This window comes from Silurus aristotelis, assembly GCF_946808225.1.
Source record: "Silurus aristotelis genome assembly, chromosome: 12".
NCBI lineage: Eukaryota > Metazoa > Chordata > Actinopteri > Siluriformes > Siluridae > Silurus > Silurus aristotelis.
Window position 1 is genome coordinate 20,653,454 of NC_139585.1, and position 27,418 is coordinate 20,680,871.

General features: G+C 37.9%; 3 protein-coding genes across 3 annotated transcripts; 1 reads left to right on the forward strand and 2 right to left on the reverse strand.

The window, feature by feature from the left end:
- Nucleotides 1-373: 373 nt before the first annotated feature.
- On the reverse strand, nt 374-6,985 carry slc35g1 (solute carrier family 35 member G1). The gene is made up of 3 exons (XM_083557656.1): nt 6,530-6,985; nt 1,713-1,884; nt 374-1,168 (listed from the first exon to the last, which is right to left on the reverse strand). Exons 1-3 carry the CDS (start codon nt 6,822-6,824, stop codon nt 421-423), a joined length of 1,215 nt encoding a protein of 404 aa, XP_083413782.1. The 5' UTR covers nt 6,825-6,985; the 3' UTR covers nt 374-420.
- A 465-nt stretch (nt 6,986-7,450) lies between these two features.
- lgi1b (leucine-rich, glioma inactivated 1b) lies at nt 7,451-13,450 on the reverse strand. Its single transcript, XM_083557691.1, has 8 exons — nt 12,824-13,450; nt 12,651-12,722; nt 9,981-10,052; nt 9,828-9,899; nt 9,648-9,719; nt 9,356-9,525; nt 9,016-9,180; nt 7,451-8,879 (listed from the first exon to the last, which is right to left on the reverse strand). Exons 1-8 carry the CDS (start codon nt 13,024-13,026, stop codon nt 8,062-8,064), a joined length of 1,644 nt encoding a protein of 547 aa, XP_083413817.1. The 5' UTR covers nt 13,027-13,450; the 3' UTR covers nt 7,451-8,061.
- Nucleotides 13,451-15,153: 1,703 nt separating this feature from the next.
- fra10ac1 (FRA10A associated CGG repeat 1) lies at nt 15,154-27,071 on the forward strand. The gene is made up of 14 exons (XM_083555754.1): nt 15,154-15,281; nt 16,235-16,314; nt 16,690-16,782; nt 16,859-16,904; nt 19,491-19,567; nt 20,344-20,427; nt 20,550-20,634; nt 20,720-20,765; nt 24,247-24,360; nt 24,800-24,842; nt 25,012-25,142; nt 25,632-25,676; nt 25,827-25,911; nt 26,066-27,071. The coding sequence occupies exons 1-14, from the start codon at nt 15,252-15,254 to the stop codon at nt 26,106-26,108; spliced, it is 1,002 nt and encodes a 333-aa protein (XP_083411880.1). The 5' UTR covers nt 15,154-15,251; the 3' UTR covers nt 26,109-27,071.
- The last annotated feature ends 347 nt before the right edge of the window (nt 27,072-27,418 follow it).

The window sequence follows — 27,418 nt, forward strand, 5'->3', positions numbered from 1 at the left end:
ATAAATATACTATATCTTTTTTTATTATATTAATTAAATATAAAAATAAATATACATAAGTATACCTAAATAGAAAGTTAATTGAAGTAGATAATCAAGATAAAGGTGTAATGTATAAAAGTTCTAGAAGCAAAATCTATAGTAATGTATAAAAATGTTCTAAGTCCAGGATCTTTGGTTTAACAGGTACCAAACAAACTGGTGCATAGTATATCATAGTAAACCTCTTTTAGGATACTCAAGCAGAGTAGGACACTATAAAGAGTTGCAGGTTTGTTGCACACACCTAAACCTATAAAAACCTGACTTATAAACTCAAAGTGTACAGAAATTAGAGTTTTGTTGCCAGTGAATAAAGTACTAGAAAGGTGTATGTAATAAAACATCAACTCTGTGTCCTGAGGCATTTTTGCGTGGTATTCAACTTTTATGCCTTGTGCTGTTGAACCATTTTCTGATCGCCACTCCGGTGGTACTACTAATCACGCACAGCGCTCCGCAGATGCTCCACCATGTCGGCTTGCGACTGAGGAAAAGGAATTGCAGTATGAAGGCCAACACCACATCTGTGGTCCTCATGAGTGCAACGGGACCAGCCTTTTCCACCTGTAGTGCTTTGGTAAGGAATGTCTGGCCACCGATGCCCAGCACCCCGATGGCCATCAGGTTCCACCTATCCCAACCGCATGATGGTATTGCCCACTCATCTATGATGAACAACACCACGATACATTCAATAAACCCCAGGACAGCATAATACCACACAGCGAGGTAGTAATGAACATTTTTGCCCATCTTTCTCAGGATAACCATGGTGCATGCTGCCGCAATGGCGCTTGAAAAGGCAGCTATGGCGCCCTTTACATGGTTGCTGTAGTTGCCCTCGATGCCAGAGAGCTCACCTCCAAAGAGGAAGGGTGGCCTCGCTATTAAGACAACTCCGGTGAGGGTGAAGATGGTGAATATGACGTCCCATATAGTGCAGCGCTCTTTGAGGAAGATCCAGGCCAGCAATGATGTGAAGACAGGGTTGCTAAATGTAATGACGGTGGCATCAGCCAGCGGCATCTGGAGCACGGCGTAGTACAGCAGGATCATAGCGTTGGAGCCGAGGAAACCTCGCAGAAAGAGGTACACCCGCATACCTCGAGGTCCCAGGAAACCGATTCTGTAACAAAATTATTTTTTTACAATATTTTTTGAGAAAAGTTATAGCAAAATATATGTTTATACAACATATAGTTACAGTCCACTAATCTGAGTGGATCATTAAACATGTTCCAAGAGTGCTTCTATTTACTATAAATCACACTGGGATGTTTCACTGACAATACTATACAAACACTTGGCTTGTTTGTGTTCACAGCCTAAAAGTTACTACAGTAGTGTTAGAAACATCATCAGATGACATGGCAATGACCCACCACCATGCACATTTGGGTGCATTACAGCATTTACAGTAACAAGCAAAAAAAAAAAAAACTTTCTTAAGGTCCCCGGTTGTGATTTCAGTTATTTCTATTTGTTACTAATTATACTATAACAACTAACGTTTCTCATAAAGACAGAAGCAGCACCTACACCGTTACAAGAGACAAATTACAAGTGACACGTATCACCTCTAATGTAAACGTTGGGTTGTAATTCACAATTCTTTAAATTTTCTGCAAATAAAGTAATCATGTTTTTGATCTGTACTGACTGGAACTTACTTGTAATAAATCATGGCTGGCATGACAAACAGCATCTGAAAAAAGCACCGGATTGCACTGATTTCCACAGCGTGAATCCCATCGATTTTCTTCACAAGTAGAGCAGCAACTGAAAAGAGGACTGAGGCCAGCAGAGTGTAGATGAGGCCCAGACCAGGACAGGCTTTCTTCTCTGATGGAAAACAAAAATTTTAAGAATCAAAACCAACTTAGCTGAACACTGAGCACCATCCCTGAAGAGAATTCAATTTATTCATTGCCTCCTCCAAAACAATAAAAACAGTGACGCAAAAATTCTTTAAATGAACCACAAATAATCATATAGGCTTTGTTAGTGCGTTAATACGGTAAATAATATTTGTCTTTATAGAACAGAAAATCCTGAATTGTGCAATACTTGGCCCACTTTCTGTAAAGTAATCATGCTTGGGGATTTCACTGTGGGATTTGGCTTTGACTCAGTAAGAGGTGTGTGACCAAACAGAGGTATCAGGTGTTATTAAACAGCGGGGTTCACTTGACTACCTGTTTGGTGAGTACACAACTTATCAGGTTCGGGTAATGGGAAAGCCTAGACAAGACACAGGCAAAGTGTATCAACTCTTCTGATCTCATACGAGGCCTGGAAAATAATCTGGTACTGTAAATACCAAGGTCAAGGCTTGGAGCTTTCAAAACAGAGAAATGAGCAGTATTGACTCTTGCATCAGCTTTAAAGGAAATTACTATCAGGAAATACTTGACTGGTACAAACACGGTTGCTTGAAGGAAACGTACAGGAATGGATGATCTGGTGTAAATACATACTGTAATTTCCGGACTATAAAGCGCCCCCTTATATAAGCCGCACCCACTGAATTTGACAAAGATTTTTATTTTAAACATAAATAAGCCGCACCTGTCTATAAGCCATCTACACTGAAACTAATGAACTTTACACAGGCTTTAACGAAAGACAGTGTCTGTTACACGGTGTAATGGGTAAAATATGTTTTGGCTCCTTTAAGAGCAGAGCAGCATTTTGGGAATAGCCTGCCACCGCAATTTTTCCGGTATTACTGCATGTGTGCAAGACCGAGGAATATGTCCTTACTATTTTCTAAAGCTCATTTCTAAGTTTCTTTGACTAACCCGTAACGCTGTTGCCAAGGAAAATAAAAAAGCACGAGTTTTGGAAACCTTTTTTTTTTTCATTCATTCATTTTCTCCCACTTATCCGTAATTCGGGTCGCGGGGGCAGCAGTCTAAGCAGGCCCCCGCCTTCGACTGCTGCCCAATCCTCACAGCACCGTCCCTTACGGTCCCTCCTGCAGGTGGTGAGCCCACAGGAAGGCGGCCCTACGTCACGGACCTTGGTATTTCCCTCGTAAGGGACCCCCGGAGCATAGAGGGTTAAGGACCTTGCTCAAGGGCCCAAGAGCGGCATGGCGATACTGGGGCTTGAACCCCAGACCTTCCGATCGGCAACCCAGCGCCTTAACCGCTGGAGCCAACACTCCCCAGTTTTTTTTTTTTGGAAACCTGTCTGTGCTTATATGATTTCTGTTGCAACTGGAGTTAGTGAGTGAGCAGCAGGTCAAACGTCAGAGGAACCTCATCCATATTTATGATGTGGTGCGGTCTGATTCAGTGGGAGCACGTCTGATTTAATATAAAGAGTTTCTTTGGTTCACCTGAACCTGTTCCGCAATTTCATTGGTCTAATGTTATGGGTCCGAGTTTTTTGGCTTTGAAGTTTGTGAAACCGGGAAAAACCCAGGAAAAATCCATAATCCATAAAATTAGCCACTTAGTTGTTTAAGCCGCAGGGTTCAAAGCGTAGGAAACAAGTAGCGGCTTATAGTCCGAAAAATACAGTAAGATGATTTAAAACTATGATTTTCTGTAGATCACAGTATCTTCATAATAACTGTTAATATGTTTGTGAAAATAATAATAGATATTACATATTATGAAAAGAAGAAAAAAAACACTATAGCAAGAACAAATTAATTATTTAGTGTAGGACTGCTTGAATATAACAGTCTGGTGGTATATAAAAACTCTTTTATTCATCATTTGAATAATTAACCAGTTATTCTTCAGCATATCACACACAGGAAAACACCTCCATGTGGAAACTGCAGAGTCATACTACATATAATGAGTTGCTGGGATTAAGCCATGCAGGCTAAATCTACTTACCTGTGGTCTTATCAGTCTCACAGTGGTATCATACTAATCACTACATATTAAAGTAGAACTGTATGATGGAAAAATAAACAACAACCTGCTTAAGGGACCATGTCCACATAATGATTATTAAGAAAATGATAAGGAATTGTAGGAGAAGATTTTTGGCTGTGTTTCTGTCTAACCCAAAAAGGGGAATTCCAGAAATTCTGCTATAACAATAAAACCTTTTACAAAACTGAAAGCCATAAGTATTTTGGATGGTCACCTTAGAAGTAAAACAAACAGGTTCTGCAATCTACACATTCGTGTTCAAATCACACCATCCGTATCACCGGCCTCTGACTGATCTATTGCAATCAAAGGTGACTCACAGAAAGTTACTCCACTCCACACTAATTATTGACTGGTCGAAGCTATTCGGACATGTCAGTGTTGTCCATTAGATAAATATACTCCATGAGCAGCATATTTAATTCCAGGGAGATAGTTAACCCTTGTGATGAAACAAAATACCATTTAAAATATGGTTACTGCATTCACACAAACCACATGCCAATATCACTGTATAGGTCTTGTTGTTCAGGAAGCTATAAGAAATAACAATCTATACTCTTATGAAAACTCTTATGAGAGTTGATTTCAGTCATTACTGAATTATGCACAAGAGAGAAAAATACTTTTTGGGACAGCCCTGTAGACCTCATCATATGAACAGATGCCTCCTGTTGTGTAAATCTTGGTAATTATTTGCCTATCGAAGCTATTCAGACATGTCCGTTTTAGCCATTGGATAAATATACTTGACAGATGACAGCTTTAATTCTCAGTCGCTGATTAACCTGATTAAAAAATGTTTTGAGGTTCTTCAGCTGTAATGTCTCTCTTTCACATGGTTTTATCACAATGCTAATTGTATTAGTTATATAAACCTGGGTTCTGGCTCAGACCCTAGAGATGCTATAGGAAAATCTGTCATTTTATTAAACATATGAATGGTGCGAAAAATGACAGGAACTGCCTCCTTTGAACTCCAGGCTAGTCAGCGTCAACCAATCAAAATCCACAATTTTAAAACCTGATGTCTCTTTTCCACCTCTTTTTTACCATAGACAACTTGCATATATTTGCTCACAGTGAGAGAACATTTGCCTAATAAAGAACAGTGTAAAGACTGGTGTGAATGAGCTGTGAGTCACGTAAAAAGCCTGAACTGGAAACTATCGGATGGTTACCATGTCTCCATTTCTTAGAACGAAGGAGACGGCTAATGCAGTTCACTGTGTTCTGGAAAATAAAACAAACCTATTAAAAAAAACAGAAACCAGGGCCACATGTGCAGCAGCTTTGCAAAAAATATGTTTAAGACATACGGTTGATTTGAAGTTTTCCACTACAGTTATATAAACAGGATTTAAAATTAAAAACATAATTATAGTCTACGGAGAAGCCACCCACCACTACCTGATCTTGAAAATTAGTGTCAGGTAGTGGTTGTGTTTGTGTGTCGGCATGGGAGTAAATACATGAAATTACAGTCTTTAACTCTCAGGCCAACTGCCTTTCTTTCTTTTTCTTTTTTTTTTTTTTTTTGTAAAATACACTAATGAAAGTTTTCTTATGCTTCCATGGTCGACATAAAGACATTATTAAACAAAATGCTGTTTTAAATACAGCTACTGAAAACAATCTCTCAAACCACACACTAATGTCACTATATAGGCCTTAATTTTCAGGAATCAATATGGAATAACAATCTGTACGCCTCATACGAAATTTAGAAGGTTGATTTCAGTTATAAGTGTTTAGTGCACAAGGGTGAAAACGTTTCAGGACCACCCTTGTAGATCTTAGCATATGAACAGATGCTTCCTGTTTTTTTTTTTTGTTGCCTTGCAACATTTGGTCACGAGCTCAAACCGTGGTTACTCGTGCTGTATGTCAGGTTTGCAAGGTTTATAATGAATATGCTTGTTTTGCTGATGCTCCACATAACCTGAATAATTAGTGTTGGATTACCCTTGATCAGATGATGGAATCTTGGGAAGCATTTTTTTAACCATTATAGACATTTTATGCCACTTGGAGAATATTCAAGGAGAGAAAAGCAAAAGAGAAAAAGAAGAAGAGAGAAAGAAGTGTGATAATAATAATAATAATAATATTAATAATAATAATAAATCAACATCTTTTAACCAATTCGATTCGAAAATACGGCCCGATTGATCGTTACTTACATTTTCTTCAATTTCTGATTTACCGCCTCCTTTGATCTCCAGGTACTCCGCGCTAGCCACTCAGAATCCACAATTGCAAGCATGCATGCTTTTGATTGGTCGGTCTGACTAAAAGGGCGGGGCCTAAACGCTATCAATCGAACTCCATCCTTTACTTTTATGCGCGCAGCTTATCAGTGGATGGTGTTTAAGGAGGAATACAATAATTATAGTATCCGAAATATTGTTCAGATGAAAAAAAAAATTATTTACAATTTTTGAGGGTGTTTTTGGACTTGTTAGTATCTGTTTCAAATGAAAACGAAATAACGGAGGAAGTTCATTGAAGTTGAATATCTCTATATTTTATTTATTAATGTCTGGTTTCCTGAAGTTACCGGTACCATGTGGTCGCTCAGATCCGCTTACCTCCGCGAAGTGCGGCGGCGCGTGACTCCGTGCCGTCCTCGGGCTCGTGTCCGATTCTAAAGCACCAGCACTCCGTCCATTTGCGCGAGTTTTTCCGTGAAATGCGGGAACCTCCATTATCTTCCTCGCCTACTAGGAAACTGCCTCGTAGCTGACTTTCTCCGTCCTCCTCTTCCTCTTCCCCCTTATTGTCGGCAACTTCGGTTAACACCGCGTCCTCGTCTCTGAAGGGGACAACCGACACACCGTCTTCTTCATTTCCCTCTGTTCCATCCCTGCTTCTGAAATCGTCCATATCAAGATGCAACAGGTGCTCATCTCTCTCTAACACTCTTCCCCTGAGCAGTACAAGTTAGTTCAATGATTAACCTTGTACACGCTGACTGTCAACCACTATGTCCTACCACTAGATGGCGAGAGCGAGAGCTTTCGTTCCTGTCCCAATCCACACTCCCCCACACACTACCACTACACACTACCACTACACACACTCACACACACACCACTCAGTAATGTCCATAACTACGAATCAACGTAGTAAACTGCCCATGTTGCTGTTTATTAATCTTTCACAAAAAATACTAGCAAGTACGTGATTTTATGAGTGGATAATAAAGAACACTTAACATGGCGACCGGGTGGATTTTGAAACACGACCTTACCTTACGACCATGGAGAAGACAGTAATAAAGGTGGCCATCCATTGACTTTCCCTGCGTTTTATCACTAATATTCTCTCTTTGCTTACTCATTATGACCTTTCCAATAAGTAATAACACGTGATTCTAAGTGACACGTGAGTATGAATTCTACAATGAAAATGGTTATAATTATAAATACATTTAATGTAATTTTTTAAAAAATAAATACAAGCATTTAGCTTGTATGAGGCCCATGCTGAATGTAATAACGGATATCACATTTATAATAAAATGGTTTATTAGGTCTACACAATCAAGACAAAGAATAAACAATTACATGGCTAAACCTTCTGTCTAAAATGACATACCTACAATATACTGTCACGTCTAAATTCGCTGCATCAATTCACAGATTAGCCTAAACTGAATTATAAAATGCAAAATTGTCCATTCAGTCTACCATAACTAGCATAAAAAATCAACTGGATTAACTTTTTTTTTTGTATAAAAAGTTACAAACTGCTTAGGACCACAGTAAAAATCTGTCAACAATTTCCCGCCCAACATATTACGGTGTCAGTAGTTAATTATTCACTTTGCATTTTTGCATTTTTTATTATATTTCTCAAATGTCCCACTAACTTTTTGTTTGCAGGGAAATAATACATAAACAACGGCTTTTGTTTAGAGGAGAAGAGGTTAAAAAGAGTAAAACTAAAAAGTGCAGACTAGATGATGATAACAATGGTGAAGGACACAAAGGACTTCTAGAGAGGGCGGTCAACTGGAAGCATCATTAGTCCTCTAGATAACGCATGTGAGTTCTGACAGCAAGCTCATCTCCATCGGTCTGTCCCACTGCATTTTCAGCAAAAGCCTTTAAGCAATGCTTCAGTTACTCAAATCAATGATGAGGTGCTCGTAGATCTGTGTCCTCCCTTTGAAACTGGAGGCGAGTAGGAGCTCATGGTTGTCAATGGAAACCAGGGAGAAAGCCCTTGGTGCTTGGACGTTCAGCTCCTGGAAGTGTACAAAGTGGCCCTTCTTGGAGTCCCACTGGTAGACCTGCGTGAGGGAGTAGTCACTGCCAAGGATGGCGTACTGCCAGCTTCCAACTGTCACTGGCTGGAAGACCATAGAGCCACGCGATGGCATACTCTGCACCTCAGTGAACATGGCACCATCCCACCGCATCACCTTCGAGTCACCAATGAAGCGTGTCAGGCAGATATACAGCTCGCCTTTGTCTCTGAAGTGCTTGACTGCATATACATCCTCTGTCTCTGGGATGTCTGTGCGCCGCTCAAACCTCTTCTGCCCCCGGTTCCACTGATACACAACGGGCCGCTGAGAGCTGCTGGACAGAATTAGGTGGGGTTTGCCTCCGATTTCCAGGTACTCCACATCTGTGTCACGGTGCCAAGGGTGTAGAGACTGATGTGAGTAGAAGCCATTGCCATTCCACTTGTACACAGTAGTGGAGCCTGCTTTAGAGGTGTCAGCAATCGCAAAGAACCACTCGCCATCCAAGCGGAACGTCTCAACATCGTTAGGCTTGCGGATCTTCAGAATATCAATGTCTTGGATCTTGATAAACTTGTGGGCTGATGTGTCCCGCTTATAAATGTGTGAGCCACCAAAAAGTTGTGCTACAATAATGAAAATCTGGTCATCAATCACCAATGGCTTACAGACAACGGTTGAGGTGCCTACGATAAAAACAGAAACAAAACCATTTATAAACAGCATCACGTTGTGAGGTGTTAAATAAAGTATCATTTTAATTATCTCAATACTAATTCCAACAAAATGTTTAGTATGTATACAGTATTATCTGGCTCTTACTCTCTATGCTGTCATAAGGTCTAAACTCCATGTTGACGTGGTCCCATTCCATGAAGCTACATGTTCCTGAAAAAGGCTGTGCAAACACTGCATACTGATCGTTCCCAATGGTGAAAGTCTCTACTGAAATTGACTCAAACTTCAGAGTTTTCTTTGAAACGAACTCTATAAAAGAAAGATGATTTTACTTTTTTTTGGATATTTCAGTTTTAAAAGGCAGTTTCAAGTATTTGCTTTGACTGGAGATTTGTAAAATCTTGATTTGGCTTTTTTTTTTTTCGGGATCATAAAATTAATTCACAATCTTGTCAGATTTTACAGTATTACAGTATTAATTCACCTGCAGTTATGCAGTCAAACGCCTGAGGGATCAGCTCATTGATCTTTTTCCCTTGATAAAGTGGTGGCCCACTACAGTGTATCTGGTCCACTGTTGCATTTGTGTTGTGCATCCACTCAACCAGCCATTTAAGTTTACAGTCACAGATGAACATGTTTCCTCGAAGGTCCCTGGTAGCACATATATTTCCAGTAAATATCAATCTTCATCTGGTTATCATAAACTTCCTCATGTCATGATCATTAAATAGATATATTATATTTGTGAACTATATTATAGTTGTGAAACATACACTTTTGTTAAGGCATCCATCCCCTTGAAAACCTCTTTGGGTAATGTCTCAAGGTTATTATATGCAAGGCTCCTGATTAGTGAAAAAAAAAAAAAATATTAACATGTAAACCATTTCACATCCTTTACACATAGTTAATCATTTGTTCTCCCATAATAAATGACACTCTGATATACTCACAGATGGAGCAGAGATTTCAAACCTCTGAAGACCAAAGGTGACATGGACTTGATTTTGTTGTTCTCAATAAACCTGCAATCAGATGCCACCTTTAGTATTAGATGTTGCATTTATTTACTACATTAAAAAATAACAAAGGGCTACAGAACTTACAGGTACTCCAAATGTGGCAGGCCTTGAAATGCATCTTCATCAATAGAATCAAATGTGTTGGATGTAAACAAGCTGTAAACCAAATCAGCATTTTAGTGCCACACACACACACATTTGTGATTGTTTCACTTTTCCCATAACAGCTTGGCATACCACAGTGCTTATCTTTTGCATCTGTAGAGTATGATTACTACAAACAATACTTTCGTCTTGAAGTTGTTGGGGCATCAATAAACATGTCTATTTAAAATATACCTTTTTAGAAATGGGGCTTTTTTGTGTGGAGGTGTAAGAGCGCAAGAACACGTGGTTTGTTGTAAATGGAATAGCCAAAGTACCCATATGCATGCATTACCTAACCACACGAGAGGAAGTGTGAATAACTATTTGTCCTGTATTGCTACACAAGCATTCTCTAATTCTCTGAAGTATAGTTAATCCTAAGTAATTCACTGTAAAATGTTCACAGCTGCAGTTTTAAAATATGCCTGACCAGGTAATGGTATGGTAAATATTAACAAAGACATTTCAGTTGTTGTCCAGTTGTTACTGCAACACAAACACCCATATCCCATATAATAGATAGAATCTTAAATAGATCTTAAAATATCAATTTCAATTTAATATTTTTTCGGTGAACCAGTAATTTTTGCTACTTCTTTCTGGATTGAGTCCTGATTATATTTTACCCCATGCATTTAAAACGTCAAATTTAAGAGTCCTGTGTTACAAGTCATTAATAAGATAGATGCTGCAAAAATCTTCACTTGCTGACATTTGAAAACATCACTTATTGCTACTGATTCTGGGTGTCAAATGTGACTTGAGGGAGACTTATGCACATAGACATATACACTCACCATGTGGCTAAAATGTGCATCAGACCATCTCCTGAAGTGGTTTCAACAAACAGTTTTAAATCTGTTGCAGATGTGTCTTGGATGCATTTACTCATTTTTAATAATCTCCGAATCTGGATATAGTCCTGACACTAAAGGTGCATTAAATAATCAAATGTAAATGTAGTTGCAAAGTCATAGTAATCTGCAATATTTAGTTTTCGCAGCAACTCCGAATGGTTAATGTAATATAAATGTAATGCATAATGGTTGAACAACTCCCATAAATTGCCTGTGCAATTATGATTACTGTTAAAAGTAATCAGGTTTACCTAAAAATCTAATAAATAATTATTCCTTTTATGCAAGATGTACAGTCCTAGGCACTGGGAAAGAAACCTATTAACAACACTGACTGATGTTAAACCATAAAATTTAGAAGACAAGGCCAACAGAGCAGCTGCAATGCATAATTTATATACCACAACACACTGCAGCATTGCCAGATTGGGCAGTTTGTCTTTACTAGAAGTATTTTAATCACATTGGGTTAAACAAAAAAAAATGTAGGCAGCGGTGTATTATAATTTATAGGAAATGGTGGCACTGACTACTTTCAGTCATTATAAAGGAATGTTTGTTATAGTTTATATGTTCCTTGGGGGATTTTGTATGCACATGTGGTTCACTTTATCCCTCATACATTATTTTGGTTTCAGGAACCCTAAAGCAAGCAAATATACTGGAAAATAGAATAATAGACAGACAGAAAGTAAAAACAAAACAAAAAACACAGAAAAAACTACTGGGTCTGAACAATTAAATAAGTTATTTCTAGCCTAATTATTATTTCATTTTAACAAATAATATATTCAAGATTTACTATTTGTCATAATTGTGTTAAAATTGTCTTTACTGGTGCAATTGTAGTGATGGTTCAGAAAATATCTCTATCACAAAACTTGCTATACAGTTCAGGAGCTTTTTTTTAGAGCAAAGAAAACCAATAGTTTAGACTAATCTCTCTATCTCCTTTCTATGACTCATATGTGGACCTTCCTCGAGATATAAGCACACTGTAGTCCAGGAGGACTTGTATATGCTCTATTTTTAACAATTTATCTTCCCTGGAACTAATGGATTAAACCCTGCTTCAGGAACAATGTCCAAAGTGAGCACCATGAAGACATAGTTTGTCAGGGTTGTAGTTGAAGAATTTGAGTGTCCTGTATTAAGACCCAACTTTACCCTAGTATAAAATAATTCATTAAACACAATTCTTTTTGTTGAACCAGGTTTTCAGTGGTTCCCCACACCTCCTCACTTGATAAAATTGCCTGTAACAAATCCTCACAGACACGTGGAAACCAGTGGAAACCATAGTGGGAAGCTTTCTGAGAAGATTAAAGGTTACTGTAACAACAAAGGAGGAACTACAACCAGAAACGTGATGTTCCAATTTGTGTAATGGCCATTTTCGAGCTCCTGTAGTTTAGAGTCTGGTCTAATTGTACTGTTCAATCTGGCAACCCTATTTAAGAGTTTAAAGTAATTAGATACGGAGCTTAATGGTTCCCTTAATATCGCAGTGTTCTGTTGAAGGGACACACAGTACTGGTTTACGGACATTTGCATCGCCAACATTACAATCTAGTCCTCAGTGATAAAGAGCAGACACAAAGTAACACACAGGGCACGCAGTGAAAGCCAAATAAGCATGTTTCAAAACTGGGTTGCCGCTCGTCCGAGCCTGCGTGATTCCCCCCCCCCATTAGAACTGTATCAACCCAGCAGCAGGATTCGAGATTCACATGGATAATAGACAGCTCACAGAAGCTGAAGAGACGGCGTGTGCAGGAAGCTTCCAGGGGCAATCTCAGTGAATCCAGACTTAACAAACGATCTGTTTGGTGAGACAAGGGAAAAGTGCATCAATGTTTTTGTTTGTTTGTTTGTTTGCATGCATGCATAGCCACTTGGTAAATCTCATAAACCCAAACTTACAAGGAGACGACATCGGGAGGGAAGGTGTGCGGAACAGTCCTGATGTTGTCGCACAAGGCGTTATCTTTGGTGCACGTGCATCCAGCCGGGCAACGGGACTGCTTATTGCCCCTGCGGCTCTCCGCCGAGAGAAAGAATGCGGCGGCGCACAGAAGCGTCACCGTGAACCCCAGCGTCCCGCAGCCGCCGCGTCCCATCCTCATCCTGTGCTGGTTCACTTCACAGCCTTGCAGGGAGGAATTACACTCAGTGCAAGAGCTACTCCTGAGAAAAACACGACTGGTGCTGTTGTGAGCTGGACTAGATAGATGAATAAGGCGGGAAAAAAAAGCAAAAGAGTCTCAGAAAGGCATCCAAGCTCCTCGATACGAATATAAAGACGCGCCTGTGCACATCCAAGTCTTCCAAAATGTAAAGCACCCAAGCAGCCTCAATAAAATAAGACAAAAATCACACACACACACACACACACACACACACAAAAAAAGCCCGTCAGCCTTGTGAGACCATGGCACCCCACCAAGGCGACACTGATACAATAAATAAAGATGTGTGCAGGGTCTCAGCCAATGATCTGCTTTCTGGGTTTCCCCCCCTGCGATTGCGCATGAGCGCATCCTGGGAATTAAAGCTCATCAGAATATTCATGAGATAAAAATAATAATAAAAGAAAGCCATGCACCTGAGTCCCAAGCTCGGAGAAAAGGATGCTACTAGGCTTTGAGGCTTCCCTGTGTTTTCTATGACAAATGATGCAAGAATAAATAAGGGGTTTTATTTATGCTCATTGTTATCATATTATTGTAGTATCGTTTAGACACGTTACAATTAATTTTAGATGAATTATCCTGCAAGGGATTGTTATATTATAATAACCTCATGTTATTTGCGCTATATATGCACTTCAATATTTCTGTAAATAAATCAATTTACCATGCAGTAAAGAAATTGACATTTATGGTGAAGTCTGTATAGCTGTGTCATTTTTGTTCCCCTCACTGGGTCTTTTCTTTTTAAAAAAATAATTAAAAACAGTCACTTTTTTGTTTCAGTGTTTGGCTGTTTCAATAAGGCTGACCCTCTCTTCAGTTAATTCATTTTCTTGTTGTTTTTTATTTTAATTTTTTTATAGTAATAGTAGTAGCATTTAGACTCATGACAGTGAATTTGTAATGATTTGTCTTGCGTTTGATATTAATAAACGTATAATAACATGATATAATGATATAATAATTGTTTGTTATTTCTGCTATAAAATGCACTTTAACAGATATTATAAAATGCAGCCATGTGTTGACATTAATGATGTAAGTAAATAATAGGAAGCAACCTTGTCACAAGGTAAATACAAACCAAATTTATATCTAATCTTTATAATCCCTGTTACTGGTATTTCCAAATAGGTAACTATGGAATATGGAATGGCGATTGTTTAATTTATTACGAAAGATGAGCTTGCTTCATTATGTTTATTTAGGATTAATAATTTTCAGATGAGTGTCATTGAGTGATGCTTGAATAACAGGTGTAGGTACCACATACCAGAATAACTATAACAATAGATATTACAGTATTATTATTATTGTTGTTGTTGTTATTATTATTATTATTATTATTATTATTATTATTAATATTATTATTATTATTGTTATTATGATTAAACTGTATTTCCTTTCTACCAGGTGAAAGAAATGCTCTATCAGATTAATCAGTCTGGCCTGTGTATTGACAGCTGGTTCTGGTATGCTGGGTTTTTCCAGCATGGGCACAGGAACCTAAATATTTCTGTTTATTAATCCATTAATCATGCAGTAAATAAAAAATTACTTATAGTGAACTCTGTATGGCAGTGCCATTTTTTGTTCCCTTCCCTGGGGCATTCTTTTCTCAAAAAGATTTTAAAACAGTCAAGTTTTTGTTTCACTGTTTGACCCGCTGCTCCTCTCTGCAGTTCATTCATCTAGAACATTTCACAGAATAACAGACTGGTTGTTATGGCCTGAGGGAAAAAACTGCATCCAGTCCTCCTCCTCTTTCTCCTCTCTGAATATTTTCATTTAGTGATGAAAACAAGGCGAGTCTATGTGGCCATGAGACCTTCTCTTCACATCTTCACAAAGACAATTCCCGTTTGTATATCAAACCAAAGATGTGATATTTATAATTAGGAATAATCATATTTATATGGTTGAGGCATTGGTATTGTTCAAGGAAACATAGGACGTGCTAGAACGAAATCTTCTCGAATAATTATGAGGAAACAACAATGAAGGGTATTAACTGAAATGTAAAAGTGACCCCTTTCCGGAAGTTGTGGGTGGATACAACATGTAGATCAGAGGATGCACACGCTTTGTGGCATGGTCATACGTCATCACTGCGCGCCTCGAACAAATTGCTAACGCTGGCGCGTAAACACAGATGAGGCATGGATCAGAGTGGTCTCAACCTCGTCAAGGTGGTTATTAATGACCGTTAAAGCGTTTACAAGTCATTAGGAAACAACATTAGTATTTTATAAACTGTTTGCTATACATAGGTTTGTGTTTCTTATTGTCTTTGTGTTTCTCGCTACGATTCCCAATTTCCTCTTTACAGATGCTTGGAATATTATAATGGCTTATCTATTATTTAATTTATTTATCTTTATTTCTGCAGTGAAATGAAATACTTTTGAACGTGATTCAAATTGATCCTTGATTGGCTTTTATGCTTCTGTCAAACCCTGTAGTAATTGTTCTGCTACAACACTACTTGCAGCCATTCTTTCATTCATCTTTTGTAGCCACTTTATCTCTTTTAGACTGGTGATAAATCTAGTGTCCATTTTAGAAACACTTTGTGCAGGGCTGCTGATACACCCTGGATGGGATGCCAATCCAGATGCACAATGCGTACAGTCTATAACATCTTAGTGCAATTTAGAATAGGTAAACTAGCCAGCATGCCATTCCTCTTATTAAACCATCTCATGTTATATTCATTTTGGAAAGCAGAACTGAATTTCGGGAATAGACATGTACATTGTTGTTATTTGTAAGTTATGTGTTCTATGTTCAGATATTAGTATTTATTTCCTTCTGACTCAGAATTGATTGCCCTTCACTTTACGCAGATACTGTGCGTACAGTTTCAAATGACAAGGATCAGGTGAACGGTACTTTGCTGAATTGGAGCTGACACTCACTTTTTTTTAAAGATGACGAAGCCTTTTAGCTCATTTGCATTAAATGCAACCCCTTTGACTCCTTCTGTGGATGATGCATATGTCATAAATGATAAATGATCAGGGTACAACAGTTAAGCTGTAAATAAATGACAGATAACTTCATTATTTTTTGTTGCATACAGGAGTCAAATGTCATGTGACATTGCTATTCCACCACTTGTTTAAATTGTCTTGCTATATAGGTTCATGGAGGCGGTGGTTACGACTCAGATTTTAGTGATGATGAGGGTGGAGGAGGGTCATCCCAGCATGGAGGGAAGAGGTGAGGTGTTTTTGTTCTATTTACATGTTGGACAATGATATTTTTGAACACATTTATATTATTTTGCACATATTTATCTATACATGTTTGACATGAAATATACTAAACTTATAGTTATTTTTACATCTGAAACTCTATCTATCTATCTATCTATCTATCTATCTATCTATCTATCTATCTATCTATCTATCTATCTATCTATCTATCTATTTCTATTGAAATACCTACACCTTCAAATCATTTTTAAAGAGAGAAAGAAACAAGTTTCTTGACCTTCAGCATAGTGGTCATAGGGACATCAAACTATTTATTCTTGAATCAACCAATAAATATGTCTTTAAGGGTTAATCAGGATTAATTTCATCTTCTTATTAGAGCCCGTGAAGATGAGCTGCTTCAAAAACCATTCCAGAAAGGGAAACAGTGTAAGGTTGCTCACAGACATGTGGCTACGGATGAATGCGACAGGTACAGGAGACATAATGCAAAGTGTAAAGTTTTGGTTTGTGGCTATGCACTAATGCTGTTTTCTGTTGTGCTACAGAGAGGAGGCCAGAAATCGTCGCCACCACCTCATATCAATGAATGCTGTATCCTTTCAGCGAACTTCTTGTTCTTCATCTTTCAGCTTCTCCCATTAATGGTCTCCACAATGGATCAACCTTCTTCATACCCCCCTGTCCTGTACATCTGCCTCTTTCACCTCAACCACCTGCATGTCTTCCTTCACCACATCCATAAATCTTTTCCTTGGTCTTCCTCATTTCCTTCCTCAGCATTCTCCTACCGATATACACTATGTCCCTCCTCTGCACATGTCTAAACCATCTCAATCTCGCCCCCCTTACTTTGTCTTCAAAACGTCCTACTTGCGCTGTCCCTCTAATAAACTCGTTTCTAATCCTGTCCATTGTCGTCACTCCCAACGAAAACCTCAACATCTTCAGCTCTGCTACCTCCAGATCCACCTTCTGTCTTTTACTCAATGCCACTGTCTCTAAACCGTACAACATCGCAGGTCTCACCACAGTCCTATAAACTTTCCGTTTTACTCTTGCAGACACTCTTCTATCACAAAACACTCCTGCCACTCTTCTCCACCCACTCCACCCTGCCTGCCTCTTTTCTTCACTTCTCTAACACACTCTCCATTACTTTGCACTGTTGACCCCAGGTACCTGAACTCCTCCACCTTCTCCACCTCTTCTCCCTGCAACTGCCCCACTCCACTGCCCTCCCTCTCATTCACACACATGTACTCTGTCTTACTCCTACTGACTTTCATTCCCCTTCTCTCCAGCATATACCTCCAGCTCTCCAGGCTCTTCTCAACCTGCTTCCTACTCTCACCACAAATAACAATATCATCTGCAAACATCATAGTCTATGGAGACTCCTGTCTGACCTCGTCCGTCAACCTGTCCATCACCACTGCAAGGAAAGGGCTCAGAGCCGATCCTTGATGCAATCCAACCTCCACCTTAAACCAGTCTGTCTTTCCTACTGCACACTTCACTGCTGTCACACTGTCCTCATACATGTCCTGCACCACCCTCACATACTTCTCTGACACACCTGACCTACTCATACAATACCACAACTCCTCTCTCGGCACCCTGTTGTACGCTTTTTTTAAATCCACAAACACACAATGTAACTCCTTCTGATCTTCTCTATACTACCCCATCAACATTCTCAAAGCAAAGAATGTGTCTGTGGTGCTCTTCCTCGGCATGAAACCATACTGCTGCTCACAGATGGTCACATCTTCTCTCAGCCTGGCTCCCACTACTCTTTCCCATAACTTCATGGTGTGACTGATCAACTTAATTCCCTTGTAGTTACTGCAGGTCTGCACATCTTCCTTATTCTTAAAGATCGGTACCACCACACTCCTTCTCCATTCCTCAGGCATCTTCTCACCTTCCAAAATCCTGTTAAACAATCTTGTTAAAAACTCCACTGCCATCTCTCCTAAACATCTCCATGCTTCTACAGGTATGTCATTGGGTCCTAACGACTTTCCACTCTTCATCCTCTTAATTGCTAATCTCACTTCCTCCTTACTAATCCTATCCACTTCCTGCTTCACCATCTTCACACCATCCAACCTTCTCTCTCTCTCATTTTCCTCGTTCATCAGCTGCTCTAAATACTCCCCACATCTTTTAAACACACTCTCCTCACTAGTCAACCCATTTCCATCTCCATCCTTTATTGCTCTAACTTGCAGCACATCATTCCCAGCTCGGTCCCTCTGCCTGGCCAATCAGTTTAAATCCTTTTCTCCTTCCTTAGTGTCCAACCTCTCATACAGCTCCTCATATGCCTTTTGCTTGGCTTTCGCCACATCCCTCTTCACCTGCTGCCGCATCTCCTTGTACTCCTGCCTACTTTTCTCATCACCCTGTCGACCCCAATTCTTTTTTGCCAACCTCTTTCGCCTTGTGCTTTTCTGCACTTCCTTATTCCACCACCACGTCTCTTAGTCTTCTTTTCTATTTTCAGATGTCACACCAAGTACCTTTCTAGCTGCCTCCCTTATCACTTCTGCAGTAGTTGCCTAGAATTTAATCCAGCACCTCTTCACCACCACCGAGCCCCTGTCTGACCTCTTCCCTGAACCTCACACTACAGTCTTCCTCCTTCAGTTTCCACCATCTTATTCTTTTTTTAGTCCTCACTCTCCTCTTCTTCTTCACCTCTAAAACCATCCTACAGACCACCATCCGATGCTGTCTAGCTACACTGTCCCCTGCAACACCTTACAGTCTCCAATCTCCTTCAGGTTGCATCTCCTGCATAGAACATAGTCCACCTGTGTGCACCTTCCTCCACTCTTATACGTCACCCTATGATCCCCCTTGAGCAATTCTTAACCAGATATGTTGTGGGTGATGCTTATTATCTTGTTTATAATTCTAAACAATTGGTGTTTATTATTTCAGTAAGCAACCTTGGGTTTACACAAAAAAAGTTCTCTATGTTATCTGAACTGATGATTATCACTTAATATATATGATCATGCAGTTTGATTTTCTCTTTTAAATAATCATTGATTGGTCTTACAGAACAAATTGGTGCAGATCACAGATTAGTGTTTAGAGTCTACAGTGATATAACCTGATATTACAATGTTCCTACACAAGCTGTTGATCCTTGATGTTGTCTTAAAGTTTGACCGGCATAACAAGTTTGTCAGTGATTACATACTTTACTATGGAGGGAAGCTGGAGGACTTCAGAAGATCCACGTGAGTTTGGGACAATCCTCTTTCGCATTAGTATGCCTGTGTCAGTGTTTATAATACAACTGTTTTGTTTTGTTTATTTGTCCTACACTGTCTTGTGTTGTCTACTCTCTTGTCTGTCTTGACTGTTTGCACCAGATTGCACACGATGCACTTTAGCGAGGACACTTCAGCTCTGTGTTTTCTGTTATGTAGCTTTATGTTGTCTATGTAGAACCAGGGTTCAGGAGGAACGTTGTTTCATTTCACTGTGTACTGCGTCAGCTATATATGGTTGAAATGACAATAAAAGCTTTTTGACTTCAACTGCACTAATTCAGTATTGGGTATAAGGAAGAAAATCTGGGTTTGGTTATTTTAAAACACCAAAAGTAAATTAATTTGCTCTTTACCCTGTGCTTGATCCCATTGTTAGGAGTTACCTCTGAGCAATAGGAACTATTTCTCAATAAGGCTATGTGATATGACAATATAATCTTAAACTTGGATAGATTTTAGAATGTATTAAAATAGAATAGAATATATTCCTGTAAAATTACAAACTCATTGGAAGTTGTTAATTTAATGAAACAGAAACATTTAAAAATATTTGACAGATTTTTACTTATACATTTTAGTGTTAAATCATTTCTTTTGTCGACACCAAATAAAAATATTTTTGTCTCATCTCCACCTCCTGTTTAAATGTAATTGTGTGCAGAGTTTATAACATATTGAATGCAACTCAATTGTTTTGTTGCAAGTTTATCTAGTCTTGCATGAATGTGCTCTGTGTACAGAGCAAAAGACAAGAGAGATCTGGACGTGGTGAGAGAAAATCACCGCTTTCTTTGGAGAGATGAGGATGAGGAAGATATGACATGGTACAGTTTCAAATACCCAGCTTATTTGTAGATAAATTGGTTCCTTGGTCACATACATTAATACAATTGGTTATTTCCTCACTGTGGGACTAATAAAGGGTTATCTTCGATCTTTATTTCAGGGAGAAGGAGCTTGCAAAGAAGTACTATGACAAGCTATTCAAGGAGTACTGTATTGCTGACCTCAGCAAATACAAAGAAAACAAAGTAGGTCCCTTTATGACAGTGATGCACTGTCTGACTCACCATTTCAGGATGTGTTGTTATTAACGTTCATCTTTTCACCTTGTAGTTTGGCTTCAGATGGCGCATTGAAAATGAAGTGATATCTGGAAAAGGTCAGTGTATTTTATATTCCTATTTACACTGTCTGGCCACAATCTTGTCCCTGATGTTCTTTGACAGCTCTTTGGTCTTTTCCATGGTGGTGAATAGGTTGAATCTGTGAAGGGTGTCTTTAATACACATAATGAGTTGAGATTTGCAGTTCTTTCTTGAAGGGACACGACTAATTTGGGTGTGTGGGAGTCAGAATTCTTGCTAGTTGGTAGGAGATCGAATAATCACTCGAACAAATACAAATTAATTTTTATATAATATATATAATTTTCCTTGTAAGGGGTAAACTCACAAAATCAGCAGGGATCAAACAATTATTTCCCCAAAATGTTAAATCCTGCCTTCAAAGCTGCCTAGGACAAACTATCAAGTGTAGTTCTGTAATTGTTTTATGTTTCAGTTTAGGATCTGTGTGCCATTATTGTTTAACATTTTATATAACTTCAAACAGAAACGTGTTTTAAATAAATTTGGCATAGGCCTAATTAATATTACCACTAGATGGAGATAGAGCGTCGGACTCCATGCTGTCTCCAAGCAGAAGCAATTAAGTTCAGGGCTGCTTAAGTAATATATATATATATATATATATATATATATATATATATATATATATATATATATATATATATATTTTTTTTTTTTTTTTTTTTTTTTTTTTTTTTCCCTGCCGAGTTACCATCCTAATATCCTAATTTACCTAACCTGTCCAATCCTATTCACACACAAAAATTTTAATTACTGAAATTATATGTTGTAATGATTTGGGCACAGATAAATGAAGAATGGAGATGTATAGTGTAATATACACTGACTACATTTGGATTAAAACACTTATTGGGATTAACCATATTTTATAAATCAGTTTACATGCATCATGTCTCTAAGGTAAACAAAATGATAAAGTGACTACCTGTTTAAGTTCAAGTGAGCTTTATTGTCATTCTGCTATATGTAGAGACATACAAAGTATATGCCTCACAGGACCATGGTGCTACATCTGTTAAGATATATGAGCAAACACAGGAATGTAAATACATGAAAATATAAAGAGGTATATTAACATATAACCTATATAAAGCTATATATTTCTATATAAACACACTATATAGACCTACATATACAACCTACACTTAACTAACTGATTAAAGGAAGTTATCTTACTATACATGTACCTTATATAAATACTTTACATAAAATAGAAACATTCAGGGCAGAACAGTGCAAACAGGGACAGTGCAGGATAAAAGAAAAATAAAGGTGTCCAGTGCACATTGGGGGGAGATGAGTATTACCGAGATATATGGTTTGTAAAGCCCACTCATCCACCTATGCATATTCTACTTTCTCACATAGTGTTGCCCTTACAGGCTACTAGTTTGAATTCCCCTGTCTGCATTTTTTCACTTCAGCTATTTCTTCATTTACTGCTTAAATGGTTGGCTGCATGAATTCTGGATCTCTGGTAAAATGCCATCTTTTGACTTTCAGCCGTCTAGTATAAACAACAGAAATAGTAGGTGGTGCCTGTTTTTGTTGTGTTCCATTTATTTAGGCCCTATGTTCAAGACCATCTGTTGTTAAACTGGGAAAAGCTAGAGGATTGATCTGGCATAAATCCCTCCCCCACCCAATACACACACATGCACACACCATAAAACAAATCATAATGCTTACAAGCACAAACAGAATCTATGGAATAAAACCAGCTGTAAGTAGTTTAGGTGAGATTGATGGTTTGTTCAATTGTGGACCATTGAAGCAGAATACAAAGGAGGCTTATCATAATGTGTTTTTACTTTTCCCTCAAGATGCTTTTTTGTCAAAGCTTTAACAGCTTGATCGCAGCTCACGTGAGCTTAAAAAAAGGGGAACCATGTCACAAACACGTCACTGCAGAGATGAGATAATCCGTGCAACACGAGGATTTGCAGTTAGCTAAGTTACTCTCACTACCTGAAAATCATTGATTAGTTACCAAAGGTCAGCAAGTGAAAGTCAATATGAATACCTGGCCCATATAAATGGAGCCTCTCTGTTTTCCACATGGCCAGTTAGAGTGAGATAGAAGGTTAGGAAAATGTTGACAATATGCAGGCTAAGATAAACACCTCCCTTGGATCACTTTTAACGATGTCAGTCTGTAATCATCCACTCCAAGCTTACATAATTCATATCTATACCAGACCCCTGGGCTGTCTTCTTTCATGTTAGCTTGCCTTAACATGACAACGGTTTCTCACAGGTATCATAAACAAGACTCTTCAGATCCATACTCCTAATGTGTGCAAAACATGCAAGAGTTACTACAATACATCAGCTAGGACTTTGCCTACAGTGATCAGATAGCCATGTGAACAGTAAATGAAAGTCAAGTGACCTTTAAAGCTGATCAAGACGTTTGGGAAAGCCCAGCAGTGGTGTTCTCCCTTATGACGCACTTTGCCCAGCAGCAATCCAGAGGATCCCCTGTTAAGCCTCGTGCAGCTAAAGCCAGCCTGCTGCTGCACTTGGCGTAAAAAAAAAGCTCCAGGGGTATTCAACTAAATTTTGGAAAGGGCCATTTATATAAAAATGTATTTCTGCTAAATATATAAGTATATACCAAATATTATTTTATTGCCACTATTGCAAAAAAAAATCTGTTTTTGTTTATTATTTTGTTTCTATTCCTTTATATTGTAAATTCTTTTATTCCTATAATCTATTTTTATTCTGCAACTTTGGAATTTTACCCTTTAATATATATATATATATATATATATATATATATATATATATATATATATATATATATATATATATATATATAAAAATAACATTTTGTAATAGAGCATTCATAAAAATACAAATAAAAATTCATTGCATATCATATTGTGTATGCTTTTGTATGTGGCAAATCAAATTGGAATTTTCTTCTACCAGCGATCATGACCAAATAGTGACAAGGTTATGTTTGAATCTACTTGTAATTTGTAATTCGCATTGGTGTTCATTATTATCATTTTTGACTTGTGCAGATTCTGAATTGGAAGTGTTTTATCGGATCCTTCCTCAGCAATTTACCCAAAATCAAAACAGCATGAATTTAAAATTAGATGTTTTTTAATTAAATGTATAATATATGTAAATTAACTTCGACCATCTTTTTCCCCCAGTCATCTGGGTTTCCCAATTATTTGTTTGATTATGTATGTATTTATTGTATATTTATTTTTACTGTATCTAATATTATTTAAACCCTATTGCCATTTTGCTGTCCAGGCTTTAAAACACCAAATGAGTAAAGTTATGGTTGGTTGGTTGATTGATTGATTGATTAATTGATTGATTTATTGATTGATAGACAGACAGACCTTTATTGTCATTGCACAGATCCACCGCAACTAAATGCAGATAAATATGTAATAATATAATGTTTATGTTGTTGTTGCTGTGCATACGCATTTTTTTCACAGTGTGTATCCTTATGCATTGCAGGCCAGTTTCTTTGTGGGAATAAGCGCTGTGAGAAGAAGGAGGGCTTGAAGAGCTGGGAAGTAAATTTTGCTTATGTGGAACAGGGCGAGAAGAGGAATGCTCTGGTGAAACTGCGTAAGGCGGCAACCCCCACTGTTTTTAATTTTCCTCTGTGCCATTCTGCTCAGCAGGTCCCACAGTAAACCTAAGCTTATTACATTAGAGGTATAAAAAATAACCCATGTCTGATAAATTACTTTCATACAGACCAACTTTTTTTTTCTTGCAGTGCATTTGAAATTACATTTTAAATCAAGCTATATTAGACTCCAAGCAGAACCTTATTTGTTCAGTTTTATCCACATAGGGTTGCCATGGTTGCAGGTTTAATTGCAACCAGTCAGCTGCTTGATGTAGCCTGATTAGACATCTTACCAATTAAAAAACAAAGAACAATACAAAGAATTCTTGAGAATTTTAATAAAGAACATTGTTTTTGGATGTAAGTGATGTTTTATGTATTTGTTTTTATTCATATTTTGGCTCATTTGCCACTGTGATTCTTCATCTATAGGTCTCTGTCCAGAATGTTCCTTCAAACTTAACTACCATCACAAGTAAGATCTTGCTTATGTAAAAGTCTAAACCTTTTCTGCTATGTGACCTTTATGTTGTGATTATAAATGCTGACATGGCGAATATGGAATGCCAGATTTATCACAATGTAAATGTTTATTTTTGGTTGCAAAGTAATGTTCTTGAAAAAAATGTTTTTATCTGTTTCAGGAGGAAAGAGGTCAAGGTTAAAAAGAAACCCGGACCAAATGCGAATGGAGATGAGATGCAAGCCAAGAAGTTCAAACGGAAAACCAAACAGAAACGCAAAGACAAACCCAAACACAAAAAAAGACGAAAAGGCAACACATTTTTATTTAACAGAGTTGTACATGTGTCACTGAACTTTGAGTCATTGATTGTTCTTGTTCTCAGTAATGGAATGGCATAAGGGTTTGGTACCTGATTTCCAAGGCACACAGTATGAAATGCCTCAAGGGAAGAACCCACAGAGGATTGCATTATAGTTCAGAGCATTCTTTTAAATAATTATTTGAAAAACACTAGCAAGAAAGCATTCCTTTACCTGTCTGTACTTGACGTTCAACATGTTTGCTTGGAGATACAGCTTTCTGGAGCATATTGCTGAACTGCTATTGCATAATGTTATTGCATTCCAGTAATTCAGCAGTATATTATTTCCTAAAATAATATTTAGTTCCTCAAATATTAATGTATGATTCACCAACTAAACTAATTGATAAATTAAACTGATGATCAATCATTCATGTATTGCTTTTGTCAGACATCTATTATGTAACACACTTGTTTGGTTTTTCGTCTCTCCACAGAATATTCTTCTTCAAGTTCTGAGGACTCCAGTGAGTCTGAGAAAGGTTTGTGGTCTTTCTGTTTTACTTGCTACTAAACGCAAATGTTGCAGTGTGTCTTTAGCTAATTCGTGCACCTAGTAAACACGTACGGCATTCACCTTCTACCGTTTTACAATGGGTTGGGTTTGAATCTGTCCATTGTCTTATTGTCAGACTTGGAAAGTGAAGGGGAGGCTGATGGCCCATCAGAGTCAGAGTACTGGAAAGGTCCAGCCCCTGCTCTGGAGGAGAAATCAAGGTGAGCTTACAAGTTCCATTAAAGCTTCCATTTACAAAAAATCTTTCAGAAAACCTTTCATTCTGCAACTTAATGTGTGCATGTAAAAAGCCTGATTGTTTGCCTGTAAATAGTGAACAGGGTCACAGTGATTTTTTTTTCTTCTCATTTCCAGGGAAGAGGAGTTTGATGAATACTTTGAGGGCATGTTTCTCTGATCAGGGGATTCGACCGGCAATCCAATGTTTGTTCCAACAATGCTTATGAGAATAAAATGCTGACTGCTTGGTTTGACAGCCTATGGTCTTATGTAGTTTAAACAATTTAAGATTACAGTGTTCAAAGAATGTCAATTTATACATAATGATGTAATACCTCCACGTTCACCGATTTTGTGTGCTGTAAATATGCTACTAATGTCATGTTAAATGTTCTCTGTTTTATATATTTTTTTTATAATTATTGTTTATTTTTATAAGTAGTAACAGGCTGGAAACATTGTAAAGGGCCACAGTGTCAGATATTTCTCTCATTGAACAGTCAAGAACATCGTTTCTGGTTACACACATTCAAGGTGCTTTTTTAAAAATAATTTTAAATGTCCAGACAACAAACAGACTACATTGAAAGCATTTGCATGGTAATGATTTGTGATTGGAACGGCAAATCTGACCTTTAGAGTAAGAAAGTTTCAGGGTTTGACTAAAACACGCTGCTACAACTCTCGGCCACCAGCCACATGAGCCTCTTTACTGTGAGATGATCCAGCTTTACTAGATAATCCCTGTGAATATAGAGATCTCTTGGTACCTCCCAGGTCTCTGTGTCCTTTAAAGAACCTGACAGAATTAGCTAAGTATACAGTATTTATGAAACGATAAGAAGAATAAGTGGCATAAGTGTCAGAGCGGATTTTATCAGACATCTTTCAATCAGATTTTATATAAAGAAATGATGTGTCAGTCTGTAATATAAAGGGGCATTGGATGTAAATTCTTTGAATATTGCATTGGTTGATCACGTGTTCTGTTCAATCTGGTTTAAGTTCTATTAAAAGCAGTGTTTGAATGTATTCTTGTAAAGGCCTTTGTAACCAAAAGCAGCTTATATAACACAGGTATAGCTCAGGTGATCTGTTTTATATAAGCAGAAACTTGAGGATTAAACTTGAATGAACTCAAGCCCAGCCCAGTATGATATTTCCACATTATTTTGGTTTTGTCAGGACTTGCATCCTACATCCTACTGGGTTTTTTTGCTTTTTCTAAGTAGATCATAAGTCACATACAGACAGGTTCATGAGTATTTGGACAGCAGCACTTTTTTTTTTTTTTACTTTGCTGCTGGATTTAAAAGGAACCACAGGAATTAACCAAATGTATTGCATAATTTGGTTAGCGATTACAGCTATTTATTTACATAGGCTCTCCATTTTCAAAGGCTTAAAAGTAATTCCCCACTTGACTGATTTAAATCATATCACTTATGCCACGTACCAGCTGTTAAACATGGAGGCAATATTATGGTA

Coding starts and splice junctions, on each gene's coding strand:
- slc35g1 (XM_083557656.1), bottom strand. CDS start 6,824: ATGGACGATTTCAGAAGCAGGGATGGAACAGAGGGAAATGAAGAAGAC. Junction 1,885..6,529: donor CGCCGCCGCACTTCGCGGAG/GTAAGCGGATCT, acceptor GTTTTCCATCAG/AGAAGAAAGCCTGTCCTGGT. Junction 1,169..1,712: donor CCAGCCATGATTTATTACAA/GTAAGTTCCAGT, acceptor ATTTTGTTACAG/AATCGGTTTCCTGGGACCTC.
- lgi1b (XM_083557691.1), bottom strand. CDS start 13,026: ATGAGGATGGGACGCGGCGGCTGCGGGACGCTGGGGTTCACGGTGACG. Junction 12,723..12,823: donor CCTCCCGATGTCGTCTCCTT/GTAAGTTTGGGT, acceptor CTCACCAAACAG/ATCGTTTGTTAAGTCTGGAT. Junction 10,053..12,650: donor ACGCCGTCTCTTCAGCTTCT/GTGAGCTGTCTA, acceptor TTTGGTTTACAG/CTTGTTTACATCCAACACAT.
- fra10ac1 (XM_083555754.1), top strand. CDS start 15,252: ATGGATCAGAGTGGTCTCAACCTCGTCAAG. Junction 16,783..16,858: donor GCTACGGATGAATGCGACAG/GTACAGGAGACA, acceptor GTTGTGCTACAG/AGAGGAGGCCAGAAATCGTC. Junction 24,361..24,799: donor GAATGCTCTGGTGAAACTGC/GTAAGGCGGCAA, acceptor CTTCATCTATAG/GTCTCTGTCCAGAATGTTCC.